This window comes from Humulus lupulus, chromosome 8, assembly GCF_963169125.1.
Source record: "Humulus lupulus chromosome 8, drHumLupu1.1, whole genome shotgun sequence".
NCBI lineage: Eukaryota > Viridiplantae > Streptophyta > Magnoliopsida > Rosales > Cannabaceae > Humulus > Humulus lupulus.
The window spans coordinates 59,510,075-59,537,956 of NC_084800.1; the positions used below are offsets into that span (position 1 = coordinate 59,510,075).

At 37.0% G+C, this 27,882-nt stretch overlaps 1 protein-coding gene across 1 annotated transcript; it reads right to left on the reverse strand.

The window, feature by feature from the left end:
• Positions 1-4,704: 4,704 nt before the first annotated feature.
• On the reverse strand, positions 4,705-8,997 carry LOC133793825 (uncharacterized protein At5g08430-like). The gene is made up of 9 exons (XM_062231088.1): positions 8,803-8,997; positions 8,349-8,428; positions 7,882-8,069; positions 6,634-7,474; positions 6,341-6,444; positions 6,011-6,070; positions 5,663-5,713; positions 5,405-5,475; positions 4,705-5,091 (listed from the first exon to the last, which is right to left on the reverse strand). Exons 1-9 carry the CDS (start codon positions 8,910-8,912, stop codon positions 4,938-4,940), a joined length of 1,659 nt encoding a protein of 552 aa, XP_062087072.1. The 5' UTR covers positions 8,913-8,997; the 3' UTR covers positions 4,705-4,937.
• Positions 8,998-27,882: the final 18,885 nt, after the last annotated feature.

The window sequence follows — 27,882 nt, forward strand, 5'->3', positions numbered from 1 at the left end:
TTAAAATTAATTAATCATAATAATTTCCATATTAATATAGAATCAATTAAATATGTATTTTTATACTTTATTTAATATCTAATATTTTCTAGAAAATTGGACAGCACACCGGCTATAAAGTGGACAATCCCAAAATCAAAACCTGTATAAAAAATACATATAATCCCAGACAGCCAGTAAATTACAGAAAATATTCCATATATCAATAATATATAATTATATACTATAAATACATATAATAACAATTACTCTAATCCATCACAATTAAATCACAATATATAGGTTAAAGAAATTATACCAAAATGATCGGGTTCCACAACAAGTCAAACGATGATTTTCTGAGACTCAAAACGTACTTCAAAACCTCGAACGCTAAGTTTCGACCGTCGGTCTACGGTGGATCGCGGTGGCTCGTGGTGGGCCCACCACCCAACTATGGTAGATGTAGGAACAAGTTATTGGGTTTTGAAGCCCACAACACGAGGAGCACGATGGTGGTGACGGATCGACAAACGGATGCCCGAGGTGGCCGAATCGCAACTTTGAAGTCGCGGGGTGGCCGAACTTAAATCGAGTGGTTGAGGCGTTTAATCGGCGAGTGAGCTCTAGATTCCCGCGTGGGTCGATAGTTCGGAGGCCTCTGAATCCAACGGTCCGGCGCGTGGCTAAAAATGGTGGCCGGAAAGTACTCCTGCGTCGTCGGCAACAGTAATACGCAGAGGAGAGAGAGAGAGAGGGAGAGAGAGAGAGAGAGGGGTTTTCTGAGGAGAGAGAGAGAGGGGCTCGGGTAAAAAGAAAGGCTGAAGCCTTTTATTTTATTTATTTATTTATTAATTTTTTTTTAAATTACACTTGGACCCAAAATATTAAAATTCTTTTCAAATAAGTCCTTTAGCAAAACTTTCTTAATTTTATAAAAATCCCCAATTAAAATTATATGACATTCGGGTCCTATACTTGACTACTCAAGTTTCTCTCTCTTTAATCTCATTAAAAACATAAAATGATATTTTAAACACTATTTTTCCATTACTATTTCTTAAATTTGTAAACTTGTACATTTTATGTATTAAAACTCTGATTTATAATAAAAAATGTATAATGAAAATGTTGGATATTACACAATTTCATCAACCATCCTCTTTAATTCTAATTAACACAAATCTTACTATTCAATTTTTCTCTTGTGATAGCAGGTCAACAATAATAACTTATATTCGTACTAGGATATATAAGTCTCAATCTTATGCAAATTTTCTACATCTCTGTGATAAATAAACATAAAATAGGCATTAAGATTTACAACCCTAAAACTACACAGACCACACAGGTACTCTCGTCCTAATATGAAATCTATGTTTATTCAATTATAGCATATTCAATTCTCACTTTTCAGATTTCGAATCAAAATCATATATTTCATGTTAATGGTGATCAATCATTCACAAGCATTAGGTTCGAATTGAATAAATCACAAGATATTGAAATCATAAAACTTGTATTAATTTAAAATAAAGGTTCAAAATAAAGGTTCAGGAGAATCCATTAACACCCTAGAAAATTAGTTTAGTTCATGATCAAATCCATAATAACCATAGAAGAAATAAAAAAAAACATCCAAAATACAGAAATTCAGAGTAGAAAAGAAGAAAACTGTGATGAATTCTTCAATTCCACTTGCAACCCTCTACAATGTGCTTTTTTTTGCCGTCTCCTAGGTTAATCCCCTTTTAAAAACGTCATTAAGAAATCTTTTATAATCCCTAATTAATTATGTGAAAAAGGACAAAATTGCCCTTGAAAAATGCCCTAACTTCGGCTTCCGTACGGACTGGCGCCGCGGCGCTGCTGAATAGAGCCGCGGCTCTAGTGCATTTCGCGATCCAACATTCCTCTCTGACTCCTTGTAGCGCCGCGGCCCCAATTGATAGAGCTGCGGCTCAAATGACAACTTTATGTTTGCCTTCTCTGTAACTCTTAGGGCCGCGGCTCTACACCATAGAGCTGCGGCTCAAATTCCATTTTTCACCAAATCTTCAATTTGACCCCCGGTTTCACCTAGCTTTCCTTCCTTAGCCCGTTTAACACCGTTTCTTCAAAAATTAAGCGCTTTTCCTTCAATTTCAAACTATTTCCTTCATAACCACACTTAATCCTGAAAACACAATAAACATCGGCATAATATCGCACAAAACCAAATAAAAGATTAAAATTGCCTCTCAAAACACGCCATAAAAACATACCAAAACTAATCCTAACATCTTCCCACCTCTTTCACTCCCTCTCCCCCATCCTCTTCTACTTCATTTCCACCTTCTGCCCCTTCTTCCTCTCACTTACCTGTTCTTCCTCCTTCTCCTCCTCCCATTGAGCAATCACTTGTCATCTCTACAGAATTTGTTAATACTAGCATTACTAACCCTGTTGTGCAGAATCAAGTCATTTTGCCTGTGCAGGTACCTTCGGCTGATATAATTTCTGGCACCCATCTCAGCACCCTTGCCTCCTTCCAATGCGCATCCAATGATGACTCGTTCCAAGTGTGGCATTCACAAACCGAGGGCTTATGTTGCCTAACAGCTGCCATCTTCTCTTGTACCTCCTCGAACATACAAGACTGCTCTTCAATCTGCTCCCTGGCGTGATGCTATGGAAGCTGAGATTGCTGCCTTACACAGAAATGGTACCTGGACTCTAGTTGCTCCTCCTGCTCATGCTAATATCATCGATTGTAAGTGGCTATTCAAGTTAAAATACAACCCCAATGGCTCTGTTGATAGACACAAAGCAAGGTTAGTGGCACGGGGATTCACTCAAACTCAGGGAGTTGATTATTTTGACACCTTCTCTCCAGTTGTCAAGCCAGCTACTGTTAGAGTTCTTCTCACTTTGGCCCTGTCAAAAGGTTGGAAACTCAGACAAGTAGACATCCATAATGCATTTCTAAATGGAGAATTAACTGAACATGTCTATATGTCTCAGCCTCCGGGCTTTATCAATCAAGAAACTCCCTCCTATGTGTGTAAACTACGGAAAGCCCTCTATGGCCTAAAGCAAGCACCGCGGGCCTGGTTCTCAAAACTTAGTTATGCACTTCTCTCATGGGGATTCTCCAACTCCAAGTCAGATTCCTCTCTGTCTACTCTGCACACCTCCGTTGTTCACCTGTTTCTCATTGTCTATGTTGACGATATTATAATAACAGGAAGCTCCTCCCTCCATATTGATCAATTGGTTGCCAAATTACACCAAGCTTTCGCTATTCGGGACCTTGGTCAACTGCACTACTTCCTCGGCATAGAAGTAACTCATACCCCAAACCAAATCCACTTGTGTCAGCAGAAGTACATCACTGATATCTTAAATTCCACTGAGATGCTAGACTCCAAACCTGCTCCTACACGTGGTTCAGTAGGCAAACCACTCTCCAAAAATGATGGCAAACCTCTTGAAGATCCCACTGAGTATAGACGCATCATTGGCTCTCTTCAGTATGTCACTATGACTCGGCCAGACATAGCTTTTGCTGGCAACCAAGCCTGTCAATTTATGCAGCACCCTACAAATTCTCACATGTTGGCTGTCAAAAGGATCCTTAGATATCTAAATGGCACCAAGTCTCATGGCATTACACTTACTGCTGCTTCTTCTCTTCCCCTTGCTGCGTTTAGTGATGCTGGCTGGGCCTCCAATCCGGATGATAGGCGCAGCACTAGTGGATATTGTGTTTTCTTGGGTGACAGTCTTGTCTCCTGGTCATCTTCTAAACAGAAAGTAGTCTCCCGGAGTAGCACAGAGTCCGAATACCGTGCTCTTGCAAATGCTGCAGCTGACCTCACTTGGTTCCAGCAGTTATTTTCTGAACTTCGGCTTACAGTACCTTCTACTCCAATACTATGGTGTGATAACATGTCTGCTGCTCATCTAGCTTCAAACCCAGTTTTTCATGCCCGAACGACGCACATAGAGATAGACTTCCATTTTATTAGGGACATGGTCTCTCACAAACTCCTCATCATTTACTATGTTTCTTCTTCAGATCAGATTGTAGATATACTAACAAAACATCTGCTTGTAACTCAATTTTCTATTCTTTGTACCAAGTTAACGGTTCTTCACAGACCCATTAACTTGACGGGGGCTGTTAGAGGTTACACATAGATTAGTTTTGTTAGTTGTTATTTTTGGTTTTTCAGTTTTGGTTAGTTCTTATATCTCAGGGGCTTTCTTGTCTTTTTGTATTATGTTCATCTTCTATAAATAACAATTTCAGCTCTGATCATTTTCATAACGTGATCAAGAGCACTTTCTAAAACTTGTCTCAATTCTGTTCATATTTACATTTGTAAACTAATAAAACACAAAAATATTAAGAAAATAATAAATTATTATTTTTAATTTTTATTAAAAAAATACTGTTTTTTTTTTTTTTTTTAAATACATCCTTTGAATTTTTTTTTAAATATACAATCAATTAAGTATTTTATTCAGAAAAAAAAATCAAATATTTTAATAAATGGTCAATATTTTTGTAAAAAAATATGAAACCTCAATCATTTGTCCATATTGTTTTGTTTGTATTGTTCCATATAGATCATCTTGAATTTAGTTTTTTCTTATTTAGTGACATTGCAACTGGTCAGAAGATAATCACGTATATAATTTTATTTTTTTTAAATACTAGTTCTTCTAACCCTGCTGCATTATACTGTAATTTTGGATAGAATTTTCTCAAAGAGATATACAACTGATAAAATAGGAATCTTCACATTGCAAAGATAAAACCTGGGTAGGCCACAAACATGGATTGGATGGCATATACATAATTACAAGGGAAAAAGTCGTGGCTTCCAAAAAAGAATATTACCCCAAATACCATTTCAGTTTTGAAAACTAAAACATTTTCACCAATGGACCATAACTCAGCTTCCATTTTCTCAAAAGTACACAATTTTAGCCCCTGTATCATCAGTTTCCAGTTCTGCATTGTTCTCCAAAGCTTCAGCAATGACCTTGGGCACCTCTAGCAGTAATTTTTCCTGTTCGGATGGATTTTCGAGTCGTTCTCTTTGCTCTAAATACTCCAATAATGTTCAGAACCAAAAGGTCAAGGTTAAGGTCAACCTTTATTCTAGAAGAATGAATTAGCATCTTAAAACACATAAAATGAAACAATGGTAGTAACAAACTGTAAAACAGCATATACGAATTCGTGTTAAAAAATTATATTTTGTTAGTTTAGCTGAGCTGAGCTGTGTACAAAATATTTGTCTATTTAAACCATGATATATTTCCTCTTAATAGTGTAAGATACCTGGTGGGTATGGCTAATGCATGCAAGTCCAAAATAACAACTAAGGGCATATGTTACATGTTTGGAATGCAAGAATTAAACAAAGGATATTCTCTTCTCCGCCCCTTCTCATTTGCATGATTGATGCAATTCTTTAGGAAGATCAGCTCTCTCTTAATCCACTGCAGAGTAATTTACCATATACACAATCCCAGAGGGAGATCAAGCAGAAACATGAAGAAGCATATAAAGATTCTTATCTTTAGAAGAGTTAGTAGTCAAATTATGCAAAAGTTAAAGAAATTGTAGCTCAGATATTTGCATCTCCAGAGTTTTCTCAAACTAATGGTGTATTAGAAGAAAACATACTTGCTTAGTAATGTCTGCGTGCAGAATTTTGGCCTTCTCCTCAAGCTCAACCTGCAAAAGTTTAGACAATGCTTTTACTTGTTTCTCTTTGTTTGTTGGTCCATGTCCATACAAGGTTGGTTGGCCAATTTTTTATTTATTTAAGGGCAAGTAAAAATTTTAAAACAAAGGTTTTGACAGTAGATTTACAAAATGTGTTCAGTAAATTAGACAAGCCTTAGCCACTAAAACACATGAAGACAACTACCAGAAGAAATAGAATTATAACGAATGCAACATTACTAATTATCCCATCATTAAATATTTAAAAGTTTCTGCTATTGAAAGAGCTTGTACATCAGCACTTACAATAGTAAGCTTTTCGAGTGCACCTACTTTTATCTTTTCTCGCAAATCTTGGCATTCTTCCTGCAAACAATGTAGCTAATTTAGTTAAGTATTTCGGGTTAGAGCAAGTTAATGCAATAGGATAGAAGGCCAATGCACACACAGAAGGCTGTAACAACTTTTAAGTTCTTGTCAAGCTGATTAGAACATGAAAATCCAATGACAACTGTGCAGACCAATCACAGCAAAAGACTTCAATGAAATGACGAACAAAGCAAGCCATTTTTTAAAATCAAAATCCTTTTAATAAAATTCATCATTATTCAAACAAGGGATAAATAGTTTTGTTACCTCAGTGAAATCAGAATCTGAAAGCATACAAATACGAAAGTCTTCTATCGAATGCATACGAGAAAATTTTAGGAGGATTTCACCAGCAAAAGATCTTATTACACCTGAGATATAAAACAGTTTTATGAAACCAAACTTCAATTAAGATGGATGAACTGACACAGATACAACTTTTAGTACGAAAAATCATGTTTAGAATTAAATATAATGGACCCTAGTGTCCAATAGATCAGTCTAATATAACAATAATTAATGCAGTGCTTCAAGTGCATAATATTTCTTGTAGAAATTACCTGTTACAGGCAAAAGTTGGTGAGAATTCTTCTGTTGATAATCTCTGTGATCGGTTTTGACTCTAACAAAACTTCCAACTAATTTTTCTTCAAAATTTTCAGGCTGCTTTGATAACTCCTCCACTAAACTCCTCCTTAGATAGATCAGTTTGATATTATCAGAAACTATAGATGCAAAGCAGCTTCGCCTAACAGCTTCCTCTTCATAATATTTCCTATCAGGGCTAACAGTTCTCTGCTTTTTACATGACATAACAACATTTTGATATTTGTCTTGCAAATTTTCTTCATCTCCATCTATATACTCACTTGACTCTGATTTGTCCAAGTTCTTAGCAAAATGGGCATCCAAAAGGAAATATATTTTCTTCTTTATCAATGACTTCTTTCGGAAAACAGAATAGAGCCTTCCATCACAAAGAACCTTGCGTTTATCTTCTGGGTGGAAAAGACTCTTTTCTTGAATGTACACCTTGACGATCGCATCCACTTCATACTGGGACATTTGTTTGGTTGTATCTTTACCAATGGATTTTAGAAACTCAATAAGAGGTTTCGACCCCCATCCAATAAACTCTTGTTTCTTTGATATCTTGCTCTTGCATAATGGCTTCCGTTTTACTACATCTTTGTTGGATTCAACTACTATGAAATCATCATCTTCTTCACCCCAGTAAATTTTCGTTGAAACTGGACCCTGCTGTTGATTCTCATTTTTCTTTAGTCTCTTATCTGCAGCATGAATATCATCTGGAATCAAGCTTTCTTTCTCCTTAACTATGTCCCAATATTCTTTGAATAGGCCCTCACGTGTTTCTCTATCTTTGAAATCTATCTTAACCTGAAAAATCAAAAACAAAAAGTCAAATGAATGAAATAGCTCAAAACTGTGCTCGCATTTCAACCCCCAATAAAGAAGCTATGCTGCTCTAGCCTATGAACAAAAAAAAACACACTGATAAAGGGAAACTGTTGCAAGAGCAAACTAACTAAACAAACCATATCTGACGAAAAAAAAAAACTAAATAAATCATAAGTTCGAGTTTATAAGTTATAAACAAGTTGAGATAAATGTCAGAAACTTTAGTGACAAAAAGATTCTTGCAATCACTTCTAAAGGTAAGACAATATATATTATTCAAATATTTATTAAATGATAGCTGAAAAAAGTACAGCAATGGGAACGTTACAGGGAAAAAAGAGTGACCATGTATTTATTACAAAACTGTAGCATAATAATTTGCATACCCCATTAGAGTCATAAACCTCATCTTGCTCTGCAAGTAAAATAAGATTAAGACACTCCTTACAGAATCCATTATCATCCCTAACAAGTACAAACTCAGCAGAGCTAATGCACTTTGCACAAAAAGCATTTGGACAGCAAAAGCACTGGAACTTTGAGGTTTTATGGCACATTAAGCAGGAATGCCGACCTGAAAAACAAAAAGTAAAAAACATATTATAGATATTAACTAATGGAGGAAACTAATTCATTACTTTGGAAGAAATTATGAAGTTCATCTAAAATTTACTTGAATGTAATCAAATCATGTAAAATTAGGCAATCAGGTAAATTTACTAATCACTAGACCCAACAGATACATATAAATTGACACATCTACTACATGCAAGAATGATGCGTAGAACTTGAACAACAATGCAATAATCTTAACAGAGCGAGAAGCATAAAATATGATAATAGCATCACTTACCACAAAACCAGTGTTCTCCATTCTCTAAACAAGAATCATCTTTTCCAACACAGTAAGGATGATAAACTTTCAAACAGATCCTAAAATCACAAGAGAAGTGCATTACTTGACAAATCACACTTTGAAAATAAGATTTAAATAATAATAATAATAATAATAATAATAATATAGAATTAAAACAAAGCATGCACAGATAAGAATTATCGTTCCTTTGGGAATAAATTTCCCTTAAATCAAATAAATAAACAGAGGAGACAAAAAAAACGTCAGAGAATCTATCAGTAGAAAACAAACCCCCACACCACCAAACAAAAAAATGGTAATGACGATATTTTCTTCTGTTTGTTTTCCCATTTTAAGAAAGACCCACAAAATACAAAGGGGAATGGTCTTTTTTCCCAGGTAAAGAAGTGGCCCCATAAGTGAAATTGCATGTAAAGAGAGAATTAGTTACCCATAGTCGCATATGAGTAATTGGCCACCTTCTTTGCAGAGGAAGCACCAATCCTCTGCTTCAATCTCTTTATTAATTGTTAACTTTCGTTTTCTCATATATTTCTTCATCTTTACTTCTCAGCAACCAGTGATTTTCTCTTTCTCCCTCTTTTTTCTATTTCTTGTAGCTAAAGACTCAAAATCAGAATGACTGAAAAAGGAAACAGTGAGTGAGTGAAGAAGAGCTGACTATTTTTTGTATTTATTTTATTTTTTTTACTTGTCATCGGATGACCCCTTATAATTTAGAGTAAAAAAAAAACGAATTCTAATGGGAGATATTTACAATAAAATTATATAAAACTACGGGTATTGATGCATTAACCTAAATAATTATACATTTTAAATCAATTAAATTTTATTTAAACAAAAATTAATTACGTTCTAAGTTTATTTGAACAAAATTTGTAATTATAGTATAACATATATTGTTCCTATTTTCTCATAATGTTGTCTCTCATTTACATAAACAAAAGAAAATTAAAAGTATAGTTATCAAAGAGAGCCAACTCACGCTCAGTATTAGTAAAGGCATATGGCCGGTCAACTTTTATCATAATAAAAAAAAATGTCAAATAAATATTTTTATATCAGTAAACTTATATGTAATAAATTAAGGCCTACAAACTAATAGAAAGTATTAGTGTACTTTAAATATTGAGTTTATACTTTTTTTAGAATCTGGATTTTTTTTTATTACATGTTTGGACTTTGTATTTTGATAAATTATTTTTTGGACCCTATGTTTTGTAAAATGGTTAAAATAGAACCCTAAATCCGATTTTGGTCAATGTTTTTTCAACTAAAATCACAAACAATTTACTAAACTAACAATTCAGAACAAAAATAAAATCATTCTGCTTAAAAATTGTGTTATTATATTCAATTTTTTCTTCATCAAAATTGAGTTTAGGGTTCTATTTTAACTATTTTACAAAACATAGCGTCCAAAAAATCATTTGTCAAAACAAAGGATCCAAACAAATAATGAGAAAAAACACAGGGTCCAAAAAAGTATAAACCCTTAAATAATTTAGCAAGTTTATGAAAAATAACCTAATGATCAGCCACGAAAACATGATTTTTAATTCAAGAAAATTATTAGTATGCCATAGGATTGTTCGTGTGCAATGCGATTGTTTGCTAATTTATTGGATCACACTACAAATACAGTTTGAGCAATTTTTCAAACTGCACCGCAAAAATGCAATGTGGGTGATTTATACATATCGCCAAATAATTTAACAATTAAATATTATAATCAATAAATATTCATTATAAAGCTCATTACTAAATATTGTTTAACAAAACAATAAATATACAACAATGAAATTTAACAAAAACTTGTTGTGAAATTTAAGTTACGCAAGTATACGTAATCGCAATGTAGTAATATTGGGTACATTCGATTATCATCGTACGAAAACTGAATTAAATTACCAATAATTAATTTCTAATATCTATTTGGTTAACAAAAAATTGATTTTTTTTTTAGAATTTATAAGAGCATATACATAAACAAAAATAACAAAAGTTTAACACTGAAATTAAAGAAACAAAAGAAAATTAATTCAATAAATAACGAATTAGGGAGTTTAATCTCCTCTTCTATCCACTCTAGTATTTCATTAATGCTAGATTTCACAATTATTCTTTTTATTAATATAGCAAGTTTACAAAAGCATTTTATATTAAGCTTAAGATATGTAAAATTCGACCTAGATATAAATTTTCTATATTTCTATGATAAACTCACATATAAGAAGCATTAAGATCAAAAACTACATAAATTATATTGATCCTCTCGTTCAATATTGAAATCAATGTCAATCAATTATAGCATGTTTAAATCTCACCTTTCAGATTTTGACTCAAACTCATATGGATTATGTAAAAGATGGTCAATCAATCACATATAATAAATACAAATTGAAAGGATCTTAAAGATGAAGAAAGAAATATAAACTTTGTATTAAATCATAGAAGTTTCAAGAGATTCAATTAAAAACCCCAAGAATAAAACTAGATCATCAACATGGCAAATAAATCCATAATACTAGAGTTTATCCTAAAGAAAATTAAAGAAGAAGAAAATGAACTCTAGATTCAATCTCTGAAATTGCTCCCAAAATGTTCTCCTTGCCTCCTCTGATGAAAAACCCGCCTCAAAATCACACTAAGTCCTCCTTTATAAAAAAACATAATGATTTTTTGTGAAAAGACATTTTTACCCCACTCAAAATGCCTGTTTTCGACGTTCGTTCGAACAATAGCGCAGGGGCGCTTGGAAAATCATAAAAACATGCTCTCTGACTTCAATAGCGCATGGGCGCTATTTCACACGTCCTTGAACTGTGCTCTCTGACTTCGATAGCGCAGGGGCGCTAATTGTTCAGAATAAAACTTAAATTCGTTTCGAATAGCCTGCAGCGTCAAGTATTTTAATCATAACTCCCTCGATATAACTTTGAATCAAATGATCCAAAAAGATATGGAAAGCAAAGATAAATATATACAACTTTTATTTATAGAAGTATTTCCAAAAAGTGAAGAAATAATAGTCAAAATGCGGCTTAAAGTTTCAGACTTGCGTTACAGAGCATAAACTATGTGTGTTGAGCATCTTCAATGTAGTATTTTCCACACATAATGTCTTGAAACTTCACAATCAACACTAAATCCATCTTATTCGTGATATTTAACATGTTTCTTCTCATTTCACTTCATATTATGTACTTGACCATTAAAATCTGAAACAAGAAGAAAACAAGCGTAAGTCTACACAAAACAATCCTAAATAACTAAAAACATAACATAAACAATATCTAAAACAAACCTAAAATGAACTTAACAAATTCCCACAAACTTAACATTTACTCGCCCTTGAGTAAAGAAGAACTAAACAATACTTAAAACATAAGACAAACAAAAAACGACACATCAAGTTAACAACAACAAATCAAGCTTCAAAATTATAAATGTCATGTTCATATAGCTTTTAAAGACTCAACCATAACATCAATCCAGATTTTCAACCAAAATAGTTCTCCAACTTACCCAGGTCCATACAAAGAAAAGCTCTCCTAACCATGATCAATAAATAACTTGCATTTGAATTAATTTATACACACTGAATTCATATCACACAACCAATTTCATCATCTTATATGCTTGCATTACTTACTACTCTCCACTAATGTAAACAATATATGTTCAAGAATCAAGAGGACTTTTAAAGCATATAATGAACAGCTTAGGTAAAGGTAGATGAAATATCATTTTAGGCTCAAAAATACCATAAGCATACAAACCAAACAAAACAATCTTATAATAAAATTACAAACCCATAAACATTCCCAATTTTTCCATTCTTTCTTGTTTTGAGAGAAAATTCATACACATAATTTAATTTTTTTTCTGTTTTTTTCTAATGATATTACACTCCCCCAAACTTAGTTTTCTGTATTTTCAATTTGAGTGTAGTTCATTTTCCATATTTTTCTTTTCTTTTTCTCTCAATCTTTTTACTTTTCTATTGACAACCCTTTCAAATACATACCCCATTACAAATCAATCACCCAAATCATTTTTATATGCTCATGGTACGTTCAAATGAAAGGTAATTTTAAAGGGTTCAAATAGGCTCAACATTGGTGTCAAACAATAAAAAGAATCTCACTAATCTCAAAATGGGTAACTATGGATTAATTAATAAAGGTTGGATTGAAAGGCTCAAACTTTCCAAAGAAAATTGCCTAAATCATCTTCCTAAGCACGTATCATCCAGGATTTCGCCTCAAATAGCAAGCAAGTTCTAAGATATTTGTACAACTTTTCACAAACAAAATTCAGCGAGCATAAATACTTTTCAAACGCAAGGAATTTTTTCACAAATCATGATTAGGCTCTCAAATATTTATAAGAGCCCAAGTAAACCAAGAAAATATTCCAATCAACGCGGATTTAAATGGCTTTTGTTTTCGTCCAACTATACAAATAATTTATTCAATTATTCTCATCGGCTTATCATTATCAACTTGATTCAACAAACACGACTCTCTAAACATCCTAGACACAACATCACAATAAATAAAAGACTAACCAGATATAATACACAACTAAAACACAAACACAAACACAACCAAAACAAACTACTAAATATATACAAAACGAAAGTAAATCTCCTCCCCGAAACTTAATATGAACATTGTCCACAATGTTCAAAATAAAAGCAAAGTGAAGAAGACTTACCGTGTAACGCCCTAATTTCTCATAGATTACCGAGAATACAACGTTAGATCATAATTCATAAATATTGCTCTTTTATTGAATGAAAACTTGAAAATAATTACATGGATCCATGGTTTTACAAAAATAAAATAATTGTCTTTAACATAAAAATGAGCAACATTTAAGTAAAACTTTAAAATAACATGCTTTAATAAAAATAGGTCAGTTTGATCTTCCTCAACTATATGGTCCCCATGAGTACATCACGAAGCTTCTAAGTCTCACTCGTCACCGGCCTTTTTATCATCAATTTTCTGCACAACAACATCATAAGGAGTGAGCTTCTAAGCCCAGTAAGGAAAATACAAACAAGAGTTAGTCATATAATCATATCATAAATTTCAACAAGTCATTACAAAAACTTATTTATACTAACCATACAACATCATAAAATCCTAGGTCATATCATAGCCTAAGTCATAAGTCATAAGTCATAATCATAATCGTAACTTGGGTCATAAGTCATAATCATAATTGTAACTACAGGTCATAGATCATAATAACAAGTGAGATATAATAAAAAAGATAAGTGCTTATACAGGGGGTGGCAATTAGGCCCCGGACAAAAGTCTGTCATACACCGGACATCAACTTAGGCCCGTCATAAAATTGTGGTAACCAAGCCTACTGGATAATAGTCTGTCATACATCATTGGACACCTTAGATCCAGACACACTTATCCCTTTATTGTACTTGAAATGTTAGGTCATACAAACATAAACTAGATCATAAACTACATAAACTAGGTCATAATACTAAACTACCTAATTTTCCTTACCAAAAACTAGAATATTAGAGACAAGAGCGGGATTGAAAACTCCTAAAACCAAACATAAGAAACCATAAGTCCTCTAAAGAAAAGAAGATGAAAAGAAAATCTAAATCATCAAAATAGTAACTTACCGAAGACCTTAAGTTTCAAGAAACTCAAACACCTAACCAAAAGTCATTATAACAAATTAGTAATTGAAGAAAAAGAAAAGAATAAGACTAATGGAAATGGACTAAACCTGAAGATTAACGGTACCTTAGATAGCTTAGAACTTTGATCTATACCTCAAACACCGAAATCACACAAAATCTTACTTCCCAAGTGTTTATAAAAACTTTTAGATTTGAAAGCTTTAACCCAAAATCCTAGTGTTTCTCTCTAGAACGAACTTAGCAGCTTAGAGGCTTTGAACTGTACTTGAATGATGAATAAAATGGCTGAGTGAAGGGTCCTATTTATAAAGTTCAGGGAGTGAAACTAACTCCTTTTAAAATGAATAAATAAATGATTAAAAAAATTGAATAAATTTGAATTATCTGTTCAACAGACGCCCAGAACTTGGTCAAAGACGTTCAGGAACGAGTCAAAGTTGTTGAGGGCTGTTTCTAGTTCAGAATTCTACGAAAATTCAAAAACGGCCACTAGAGCCAATATATCGCCTACACCATAATCCCGAGGGTCCGTGGTTTCGTTCGTGCGAAGTCGACATATTTTCTGTATCAATCATAGGCGATATATCGACCCCTATAGCTGCGATATATCGACACACATTGATATTTTAAACACGTTTTTGCACACTTTCAACACACTTGAATTTGTTTAAACCACTTTGACTGAGTAAAAGGTGATCCTAACAGCTGAGGAAAGGTTCTAGACCTTCTAGATATATCCTTTATTAATTTATTCATCCAAAATGCTTAAATCCTTCATAATCATACATGTGACAAGCGTCACATTCTTAATTATTCTATCTAAACCTTGGATTATAATAAATAATATTTCTAGGACCAGCTATATTAATCAAATCTTATGTTATAATTAATATTTCTAAACTATATGCTAAACTTATAAAATCCATAACTATTTATACGAGTTTCCAACTAAAATCCATAACTAAGTAAAATTCTAGGACGCTACATACCGGGAAGCAAATGCACATCAAAAGGGTGGTGGCAGTGGAGGTGGCTGAGACTCTCTGACTTAGCCAGCGCAAGGGTGCTTTTTACGCAATGCCTAGGCACTTTCCCCTGGAGCAAAATTCTTCCTTTTTTTATGTTGATTTTTTTTCACGTTTTTCCCGGTTTAATAATAGAAGAAAAATTACAAAATAAAGATTGAACCTAAAAACTAAGCAAATAAAAACAACAAACAAATAATTCCCAAAAATTCAAATTGTTCAAAAATAAAAATAAAAACTAAGAAAAATTCAAAGTAACCATTGAGATGTCTCTAACTTCGATAGCGTAGGGGCGCTAATTGTATAGAATAAAACTGAAATTCGTTTCGAACAGACTGCAGCGTCAGCCCATCGTATTTTAATCATAACTCCCCCGATATAACTTCGAATCAAATGATTTAAAAATCTATTGAAAGCTAAGAGAAATATGTACAGGTTTTATTTCTAGAAGTGTTTCTAGAAAATGAAGAAATAATGGTCAAAATGCGGCTTAAAGTTTCCGACTTGCGTTATAGAGCATAAACTATGCGTGTTGAGCATCTTCAGTGTAGTATTTTCCACACATAATGTCTTGAAACTTCACAATCAATAATAAATCCATCTTATTCATCATATTTAAAATGTTTCTTCTCATTTCACTCCATATAATGTACTTGACCATTAAAACCTGAAACAAGAAGAAAATAAGCTTAAATTTGCACAAAACAATCCTAAATAACTAAAAACATAACATAAAACACTCTCTAAAACAAACCTCAAATGAACCTAACAATGGTGCATGCAGTGCGATTGTTTGCTAATTTATTGGATCGCACCACATATGCAATTTAAGCAATTTTCCAAACTGCACAGCAAATATACGGTGTGGGTGGTTTATACCTATCGCCAAATAATTTAACAATTTATTATAATTAATATAGATTCATTATAAAGCTCATAACTAAAGATTGTTTAACAAAACAATAAATATACAACAATGAAATTCTGTATTTTATACTTACCAAGTAATTAGAATTAAACAACTTGTTTAAATATGAAATATAGATTAAGTTGTTTACACAAATTTATGTGTTGTTACCACAACTGTGATGAATGTTAAAATAGAAACAGAAAGCAAGTAAAAATTGACACAATGGAATTTTTACGTGGTTCAGAAATCCTTTCATATAACCTACATCAATTGGGTCATGCCCAGAGAATAAATCAATTAGTAAAGAACAAAGTTATACAAAAGCATTGACTTAAACAACATAAGACTCATCTTAAACTATTGCCGCAATCTTGTTGTACTATTCTTTACGAATCTAGTTTTAATGAAACACTGAATCTCTTGAACTCCCTTCAAATATCAGTGAGTGATGTAACGCCCTGGTTACCCCAGAACAGTTACGGTGATCGGTGAACCGGAAATTTGACCCGCTACCCGAGTCATTTGGTTAAAAACGTGCTCTAAGTGTTATTAACAGGCTAAGGTGGAAAACCAATAAAAAGGAAATGATATATTTTATTAAGTATATAAACTGTTCATGAGCTCATCAAAACATTTACAAGTTGTTTGTAACACAAAATGGTCATTACTGTTTCAAATTTACAACCCCGCCGACCTAAACGGCAAAAATAGGGTAAACCCCCTAGCTCCTCTGAGAACTCCTTGGCCGTGGTGGTCAAGCGGCCGCATATGTACACATCACCACCTAAGCTCTCCACTCTAGGCTGGGTGAGCTTTTCTTTCCCTTTAATTCCCGGCAACGCTCTAACCATTAGAATCACCCAGAGACTCATCCCGAGCCCTGAACTTAAACCTGTTATGACTAGACTCTAAGGAAGACATAGTCTCCCACTTGGAAATCCACGTTCCTACGCTTGGGATCTGCATAAATTTTCTGCCTACTCTGAGAAGTGAGCATCCGAGCTCTAATCTTCTCAATGGCCTCACTGGTCCTCTGAACTGCCTCAGGACCTAAGTATCTCCTTTCACCTGTCTCATCCCAATGAATGGGAGATCTACACTTCCTACCATATAGCATCTCATAAGGTGCAACACCAATGGTAGACTGGTAACTGTTATTATAGGAGAACTCTATCAAAGGCAGATACTTACTCCATGATCCACCAAAGTCCAGTACACATGCCTGCAGCATGTCTTCTAATATCTGGATCGTCCTCTCAGATTGCCCATCTGTTTGAGGATGATAAGCTGTACTGAACTTCAATTGTGTACCCATGGCTGTCTGTAAACTCTTCCAGAACTTGGAAGTGAATGTAGGGTCCCGATCTGACACGATCGACCTAGGAGCTCCATGGAGGCGCACGATCTCTCTCACATAGAGATCCGCATACTGGTCAACCGTATAAGTAGTCCTCACTGGTAGAAAGTGAGCTGATTTGGTATAGCGATCCACTATCACCCAAATGGAATCATGCTGACCAACAGTCCTGGGCAAGCCCACCACAAAATCCATTGTGATGTCTTCCCACTTCCACTTCGGGATACCTAGAGGCTACAATAACCCTGCTGGCCTCTGATGCTCAGCCTTGATCTGCTGACAAGTCAAGCACTTAGCCACATACTCTATGTAGAGTCCAAGAACTTTACTTAGCTAAGATAGATAGTAGTATGATAGTATTTATAGCATTATCTTTGTTACTATGGATTTTTGGTTAAGATCGGGAATTATTTGGACACTCATAGTAGTACTTATAGATTTTCTAAGTTTAATCTATAGTTTAAGAATATTAAGTATAACCTAAGGTTTGATTAAAGTGACTGATATTAAGGATCATATTTATTATATTATAAGGTTTAGACATCAACCAATAGGATTTGAAGCACATGTTATGAATGGTAATTAAGGATTAAGTATTTTGGAGGATTAAATCTAATAAGGAGTAAAGTTTGAATGTTATAGGGTCAGTCAGCAGCTTTGAGTACGTTGAGGGCTTAGTCAAGGCTGTTTACTCCATTCAAACTTAGCTAAAAATGTGTAATTTCGTGTTTAAATATTCAGCGAGTGCCGATATATCGCAGCTATAGGGGGCGATATGTCGCAGCACGTAGATACGGAAAACACGAAACGATGCACGGTCGCCTCGGGCATACTGGCCCAGGCGATATATCGCCTACAGGGGGCGATATATCGCCTCCTTCAGCATATGTTCAATTGTTTTTGAATTCTTTTCCTTTCAGCCATTCAAACTTCTTCATAAGTCTAGCATCTTTTGAATGAGTCTTCAGCCTCTGCTGAACGATTATTCAAATGATTTTCACCTAAAAAGCCATTATTTTTATTCAAGTAAAATCAAGATCTTTTCATCTCCAAACTCTATAAATAGGACCTAGTACCCAGCCATTATTCACCATTTGCTCTAAGTTCAGAAGCTGCTAGTGTTAAGTGAGTGTGAGAGTGTAAACACCTGGTTTGGGGAAAAACTATAAGCTTAAACATCATAAGCTTATCAAACACTTTGGGAAGTGAGTTCTATAGTATTTCGGTGGAGGTTAGATTGATCTTGCAAATCTTTGAGGTAAACCCGAAACTTTGTTTCATTTATTTCATGTTATTTCCTTTCTCAAAACCTTCTACTCAGTCCCCTAACCTCATTCTTATTTTGGTTAGGGAATCCAAGTTCTTAAGCATAGAAGTTGGTAAGTATGTTTTTATGGTTTAGTTTTTCCATCTCTTTCATTTCATCTCTTTTCTTTAGACTCACTCTTGTTCATTATGGTTTTAGGAGTGTTCCAAAAAGTCCCAACTCAGTCCATTTTATCCCGGTAACTTTGGTAAGGAAAATAGGCTAGAATCTATATGTTTATGTTTATGTTATCATATGTGTTATGTTATGATATGTTATGAATGTGTTATGAATTTGTTATGCATGTGTTTGTTGTAGGCTTGGGCTTATGCCCTATTTGACTAACAAGACCCCAAAAAGATTGTGGGCATATGCCTATTTAGCTGGTAGGACCCCACTAATCTCATGGGCATAAGCTTGTTTAGTCTATGGGACCCCAAGTAATAATGGCCATTATAATAAGTGAATTATGTGTTATGATATGTCTTTACGTTATTATGAAATTATGTTTATGTTTATGACTATGTGTTAGATTTTTCCTTGCTGGGCATTAGGCTCATTCCTTTCTGTTTATGTGCAGGAAATAAGCTTTAGAGGTGGAAAGATTCGTGACGCTTAGAGGATGTGTATCGATGGTGAATGGAGTCAAGGGGCCGGGCGTTATTCGATTCGAGGATGTAGTCTTGTTTATGTTTTTATGGTTTTAAATGTATTTTCCGCATTTTCTATGTAACTCTTTTTAGTTTTTAAGTTGTTTTTGTTTTAAAGACAATGGGTACCCATATCCTACTTATTTTATGAAAGTAAACTTTGTTTCTACAAGTTTCTGATAAATTATGGTATTTTCGCAAAAATGTAAGTTTTATGTATAGTTTCGTTAATGGTCCAAAAAGTCTAGAGTAGTGGGTCATTACACTCTACTACATCTCTCTTCATCCCTGACCACTAGTACAATGATCTCACATCCTGATACATCTTTGTGGTGCCTGGATGCAAAGAGTAAGGTGTAGTATGAGATTCATCCAGAATCTCCCGCCTCAATGCAGTGTCCAACGAAACACATATCCGTACCTTATATCTCAATAACCCCAAATCAGACACTGTATAGTCTCTGGATGCTCCAGCCAAGACATCCTCTCTAATCTTGATCAGCTGTGGATCACCCAACTGACTCTCTTTAATTCTCTCTAGCAGCGTAGACTGTAGCGTAACATTGGCCAACTGGCCCACCAGCAACTCTATACCAGCTCTGGTCATATCATCAGCTAATTCTCTGGCTATCAGCCTAATACCATGAATATGTCCCGGACCCTTCCGGCTTAGAGCATCAGCTCCCACGTTGGCTTTCCCCGGGTGATACAGAATCTCACAATCGTAATCTTTCACTAATTCCAGCCAACGCCTTTGCCTCATGTTCAAGTCTTTCTGGGTAAAGAAATACTTCAGGCTTTTGTGGTCCGTATAAATTTCACACTTCTCTCCATAGAGATAATGCCTCCATATCTTTAAAGCAAAAACCACGGCTGCCAACTCTAAATCATGAGTGGGATATCTCTTTTCATACTCCTTCAATTGACGAGAATCATAAGCAATTACCTTCTCTGATTGCATCAGAACACAGCCCAAACCCTGATGAGAAGCATTGCAATAAATCACAAACTTCTCCTGATCTGTCGGAAGACTCAGAATCAGAGTTGTAATCAACCTTTGCTTCAGTTCCTGGAAGTTGTTCTCACACTTATCTGACCACACAAATTTCTGGCTCTTACGTGTCAGTTCAGTCAATGCAGTAGCTATATTTGAGAACCCTTCCACGAAACGTCTATAATAACCTGCCAATCCAAGGAAACTTCTAACCTCGGAAGCATTATTTGGCCTTGGCCAATCTCTGACCACTTTGTTCTTTGCTGGATCTACTTTAATCCCCTCCTTTCTGACAATGTGCCCAGGAAAGGATACTTGAGATAACCAGAACTCACATTTCTTGAACTTTGCAAACAGTCTGTGTTCCCTCAGTCTCTGTAGAGCCAACCTCAGATGCTGCTCATGCTCAGACTCAGACTGAGAATACACCAGAATATCATCAATGAAGACGATCACAAACTGGTCTAGATAATTCTTGAACACTCTATTCATCAAATCCATAAAAGCGGCAGGGGTATTAGTCAATCCAAAAGACATGACTAAGAACTCATAATGCCCATACCTGGTACGAAAAGCAGTTGTAACGCCCCAACTCCAGGGACCGCTACAGTGCACATTGCAAACAGTGCTAAACTCACTAGTCGAGTCGTTTGGCCATAAATGTGTAACTAAGTATGACTAGCGGTTTAGGGGTTAAAAACTTTGGTTAAGGATATAACGTTTCACTAGAACGTTTACTGTATACATTGGGATCCCAAAAATATAATTTCAGAGTTTATTACAAGAAAGTGTTTACAACAGGCCGTTCTAAGCGGAAAAACGGGGTTCAGCCCTAGTTCCACTTTCAAACCTCGCCCAAGTATTGGTCGAGTAGCTGCATATGTACACGTCATCACCTAAGCTCTCCAACTCAAGGATGGTCCAGCTTCCTTTTGCCTTTACCTGCATCACAAAGCACCCGTGAGCCGAAGCCCAGCAAGAAAACTCATATGCTCATAAACAGTCATATCATGATATCAAATCATATCTGGCATGCCTAGCAATCATAGCTCTATTCAGCATGCAAATGAATTCAAACAGATGCTGGGGTATCCAGGATAAGAAGTCCTGGCCTTCTGATTGGAGGACTATCAAGTCAATCCTAATAAGATATAGTGTCGCAACACTTGAGGTTCCGGTAAACCATACTGAGTGACCGACAAGCGAGTCACTAATTCAAGTGGAAGAGTGGCTGTTGGGTATGCCTCTAACCTTCAACAGGTTCTGGTAAACCATACTGAGTGACTGACAAGCAAGTCACTAATTCAAATGGAAGGCTGGCTGTTGGGTAAGCCTCTAACCTTCAACAGGTTCTGGTAAACCATGCTGAGTGACCAACAAGCAAGTCATTGGGGCCTCAGTGCCCAAAGCCATGCATATGATGATCAAAATGATCATACAGAGCTCATAACTCTGATCAGATGAGTGAATATCACTTTGAGGTCCTGGTAAACCATACTGAGTGACTGACCACCAAGTCACTAGGGGCCCAATGCCCATAGCCGTGTAACAACACCGTTACCTAGGCTTTCCCGCAATGGCTCCTATCAAATGAGTGACTGACAAGCATGTCACTAAGGGGACGGTACCCATAGCCATGTGACCTAACAGTCACGGGGCTCGCTGGCCCTGGCTCTAAATGACTAGCCTTTGGCTAGATAAACGCTTGTTTATATTCATCGAACTTGAGGTCGGTCCTGCATTAATGCTCTTTGAGTCATTCAATGCAGAAGGTCGATTAGGTTCAATCGACATAGCTTGCACTAAACACACTAGGGTTGTCGTGACTAGTGAGTTAGCACAATGTGACCAGTGCCCAATACCACTGCCGAACCTGACTAGTGAGTCACAGCTTCACAGTTGATACTAGCACCTTTGCCAAACCTGACTAATTAGCCAATACCATGCACAAGTAAGCAATGCTATCAATGTGTATCATATGCCAATTATCCAAGAACAGGGCATTCAACATGCTTACTAAACAGTTGCTAGCATAATTATGATCGTGCACAAACACAGAGACTCAAGCTCTGTCCATTCTCATATTCATCATTCATGGCATGCCCTAATCACATGTTTCTTGTGCATCACATGCATCACACTTAATCACCCAGCATGCCTCAATAACAACCATATGCAAATGGGCAAGATTGGCAAGCCTTCATTATGCTATCAATGTTCACATTCAACATCCAACATGCATCAATCACAGCCATGCATGTCACATATGGGGTGCAGTTTTCTTACCTTGGGTTCGAGCAAGAATTAATAAAAGATACGACCTTTGAGAACGATCAGTCCTTTGATCCTTTAACGGTCACCTGGTCATAACCAATTATGGGATTCCATCAATAAAATGAATAATAACAGGTTCCCAAACCAAAACCTAACCTCCGGGACCTCAAACACTACTCAACCGGGTAGTAGGTTCAACCCCGAGGCCTTAGGCTTGAATCCCCAAGCTAAAAACACTATTCTGGCCAAAATGACCTAAAGGGCCGTGGCCCTCCCCTGCTGCGCCGCGGCGCGCCCTCCAGACAGAGAGGGCCTCCCTGCCAGACGCCAAGGGCTGCGGCGCTCCACAACTGCGCCACGGCACTCAGCCCAGACTAGCCAAAACTCAGCACACGAACTCAATTTTTCCCCTGTGTTTTTCCTCTCAAACCAGCCCTTCAAATTAACTCATAACCTCTTCCAAACACTCATTTAAACCTCCAAACATCACCCATAACTCCCCCTCATCAAAACCCAACCAAACATACACAAGAACTCCCCTTGATTTCCACTTCCTACATAAAAAACCATAAGCTGAAAACCAAAAGGAAAATAGAGCACAACTTGAATTTAGTGACTAGAACTCACCTTAAAACCAGTTTTGAACCTCCCTCAATAGCTAAACCAAGTCCACAACCTCAGCCTTTGAGTTTCCTAGCTTGAAACCTCTTCTAGAGCTCAAGAACACCAAAGGATAAAATGGAGAGAATAGTGTACGGGAAGGAAGAGGGATGTCTCTGTTTTACTCTATTTTCTACAGCCTTCCAAACCCCAAAGCTGATATAAATCCTTAAGGTCAAAAGACCATAATGCCTCTAGGCCAATTTAAAAGCTTCTAAACACTCCCAAGGGTAAATTCGTCATTTCCAACCTATATCGTTAATTATAATTAACGCTCTTCGATTCCCGCTAATCTCAACATTCTCAAATGCCAATAAATCATACCCCATTACCCTTTAATTCTCGGTAATGCTCTAATCATTAAATTCACCCCGAGACTCACCCCGAGCCTCGAACTAAATCCCGTTATGACTAGACCGAAAACTTGCATCTCACGATCGTCTCATGCCGAATGGATCGAACCAATCCACATATAATGTGGTAAAATGATAATTCACCCATATGCATAAAATTACACAATCACGCCCCCAACGACCAAATTACCAAAATGCCCTTGCATTTAAAATATGAGCCCATATGCATGCATTCACCATCATATAATAATATAAATCACATAAACATGCATATAATCATTAAATACCATAATAAATCAATTATGGCCCTCCCGGCCTCCTAATCAAGGTCCTAAACCTTATTAGGAAATTTGGGGCATTATAGCAGTCTTCGGTATATATCCCTCCTTGACCCTCAACTGATGATAACCAGAACGAAGGTCGATCTTTGAGAATACCTTTTTACCTTGCAACTGATTGAATAGATCATCTATCCTTGGTAAAGGATACTTATTCTTAATTGTCAGCTTATTCAGTTCTCTGTAATCAATACATATTCTCAGAGAACCATCCTTCTTCTTTACAAACAGAACTGGCGCACCCCAAGGTGAGAAGCTAGGTCTGATAAAACTCAAATCTAACAGTTCTTGCAACTGCACTTTTAACTCTTTCAACTCAGCTGGGGCCATTCTGTAAGGCACTCTAGACACTGGCTCTGTCCCTGGTGCTAGTTCTATCACAAACTCAATTTCTTTGTGCGGTGGCAACCCTGGAAAATCTTCTTGAAACACATCCAGAAATTCACAAACAAGTCTAGTAACCTCTGGTCTCACTGGCATGACCTGAGTGGTATCAACCACACTGGCTAAGAACCCAATACAACCTCCTTGCAATAGATCCCTAGCCCTCAATACAGAAATCATAGGAATGTGAGGTCCATGCACAGCACCAACAAACACAAAAGGATCCTCACCTTCAGGCTCAAAGGTGACCATCTTCCTTCTGCAATCAATGGTTGCCTCATACTTTGCCAACCAATCCATACCCAGTATCATATCGAAGTTAGTCATAACCAGCTCTATTAAATCCACTGACAACTCTCTGCCCTCCACTGTCACTGGCAAAGATCTGACCCATCTCCTGGATACCACTAACTCTCCAGTGGGTAACAAAGTTCCAAACCCCACAGCATAAAAATCGCAGGGTCTACACAATCTATCAATGATACTACTAGCAACAAAAGAATGTGTAGCACCAGAATCAATCAATATATTATATGGGGTTCCAACACTAAGAAGTTGGCCTGTAACAACTGAGGGAGAAGCCTCAGCTTCTGCTTGAGTCAATGCGAACACTCGAGTTGGGGCTGAGCTGTTCGCTTTTCTGGGTTCTTCTTTTCTTGCCTTAGGGCAATCCTTTTTAAGATGACTCACTGCTCCACATGAGAGCAGGCCCTTGCCCTACACTCTCCCAGATGATGCCTCTTGCATCTAGGGCACTCAGGATAAGACTTCCAGGCTTCACTACCACCTGGACGACCCATTGAAATACCACGGGGCCGCCTATCGGGACCTGGAACTGGGAATGTATCAGGAACCTTCCTCTTCTGCTCACTGGGGCCTATACCCCTACCAGAACCCACAAATGGAGGACCTGGCCTCCTGAATTCCTTTCTGGCTACACTATCACGCCAGATCATGTTCTCTGCACTCTCAGCTGTGAGTGCCTTCTCGACCACCTGTGCATAGGTAGTAACCCCAGCCACAGTGGTGATACGTACATCACGGGCTAATCTGGGCTGTAGCCCCTGCAAAAATCTCTCTCTCCTGGTCCCATTAGTGGGCACCAGCTCCATGGCGAATTTCGCCAAACTATCAAATTTTAAGGCATATTCAGTGACTGACAAATTTCCCTGAAGTAGCCTAATAAATTCCTCAGCTTTAGCTGCCTTGATGGAATCATTGTAATATTTCTCGTTGAACAGAGTCTGAATCTCTTCCCAACTCAGGGCATTAACATTCTTGGTCTGGGTAATCACCTCCCACCAAATCCGGGCATCCTCCCGAAACATATAAGTAGCACAGGCCACCCTCTCATTACCAGTTACCCTCATGAAGTCAAGGATAGTGGTAATCATACTCATCCATTGTTCTGCTTTGGCATGATCTGCACTGCCCTCAAATACTGGAGGTTGTTGTTTCCTGAACCTTTCATAAAGAGGCTCCCATTTATTTCCAACCTCAGGTAGTTGCCCAGCTACTGGCACCGACACAGGAGGTGCCTTTGAACCACTGGCCACTGCAGGCACTTGTTGCTGTTTCAGGAGACGAAGCTCTTCTCCCTGTCTTAACACTGTTGCCTGCAGATCACTGATTATCTGCTGCCAGTTTACAGGAGCTGGCTATGGAATGTGAGACTGGTCATTTTCTTGACCCTGACTGTTATTATTATTCTGGCCCTGATCACTCTAGCCAGCTGAAGTATCTGTTTGTCCTGGATTCATTCTTATCTAAAACCTTTCTGAAATAATGATCAATACGGCCAGTCAGGTAGTAATAACTAAACCTCTTGCCGCCTTACGGTCCAAGAATAAGCAAACAATTATCATATTCCACAGTCATACAATATACAGGCAGATACATGTTTACAACATTTAGCACTCAGCATGTATCACATAATAATCCATAAACAACCATACTTATAAGTACCATATCTCTCTCATTTAAAGTTATAGTTGATAAAGTATTTTCAAGACATAGCTTAAGTACATCTAGGGTCGGCCCTAGCATAGGTGGGCTAGGCCTGTGCCAGGTGTAACGTGCCGGCCTTGATGGCACGTTACAAGCTAGGATGGCGCTCGGTCAGATGCGCACGCGAGGGTGCAGGCTGGTGAGCATGCTGATGCCTAGTTTGTACGACAGTGGCATTTTTGTAAATATCTTCAATATTGCCCAGAAATGGACGGGACTTGGTAGGTTCCATATTGAAGGGTCAATGAATGCAATGTTGTGATCGGATTTGAAAGATTCGAAGAATTGGTGAGCTGGAAGCCAAATATGTCTCCCAAGCAAAAATCATATATGTTCCTGGTAGAAGGCTAAAAGCTCAGAAGGCTCTTTGTAGGGGGAGCACCTGGTGTCAGCTCTCCACCACCCCCTGGCGCAGGTGCGTCAAGTGAGCTACTACTAGTTGGGAGGACTAGTAAGGCGAGCATATGAGGACCACGAGGGGACTCATATGTCTCCATGAGTAGGAGTACTCATGGACATTACCGGGCCGCCTCGGTAGTGCGTCGAAGTGTGCTGCTAGAGGTTTAAGGGTACGGTTCCCTTGGCTTGCCAGGATTCCGCTTGCATGGAACGTGGCCCAAACCTTCGAGAGATGTCGTGGTGCACCATGGCCATGAATCTCTACACGAGATGGCACGGGAAGTCATTCGTGGGACTTGTTAGCATGCAAGCATTGGAGGGTGCACTATGCTTGAGTAGGACAGAGGTCCAGTGTATGCTACTAGTCTGGCAGCCAGTCTCGAGGGCCTGCCAACATGCATGATGGTATGGTGCCTTGAGGATTGGACCATGGATGTATGGGAGTCCTTGGTCTGTGACATGAGCTAATCGGATAGTATCGAATGGGGCATGATGAGAGGTGTTGGCACGTCAGCTTGGTGTTGGCTCTTGGCCACACATGCTACCTTGACTTGCGAATGTCTAGGTGAGCATCGATGTTGGGATTTTCCTTGCCATAGTGAGAACCTATGGACAGTGTGAGTGTCTTGGCTAGATAGCCTTGATGCATGATTGCACTTATAGATGCTTGAGAGCATGACTCAGCGAGAGTTGTTCAAGAGATGGAAGTGTGCAGAGGCACACAGTTGCGCGAAAAATGTGCCCATTGTTATTCGAATGGCTGGAAGGCTGACCTTGGCTCAGAGGAGTCAAGGTGCCGCACGGGCATTTTCGCTGTCAAAATGTCAGCCCGTGACACCATGCCCCAAATTAAAAGGCCATTTTTTTTAAATGCCATAATTTTCCATAAAAAAAGGTCCTCAATTTTGAAAAATATCATATTTTGTATTAATCCCCCTACAATTCAGAGTCGACCTTGAGTACATATAGACTACGAGGACAAGGTTATGATGGAGCTAGTAATATGCAAGGAGAGTTTAATAAATTTAAAACACTTATTTTGAAGGTTCTCATGTGCATATTATATTCATTGATTTGCACATTTACTCCAATTAGATCTTGTAGCTATAGCAAAAAAGCATATATTGAGATTGGCTATTTTGTTTAGCTAAATAAATAAGAGAAGTG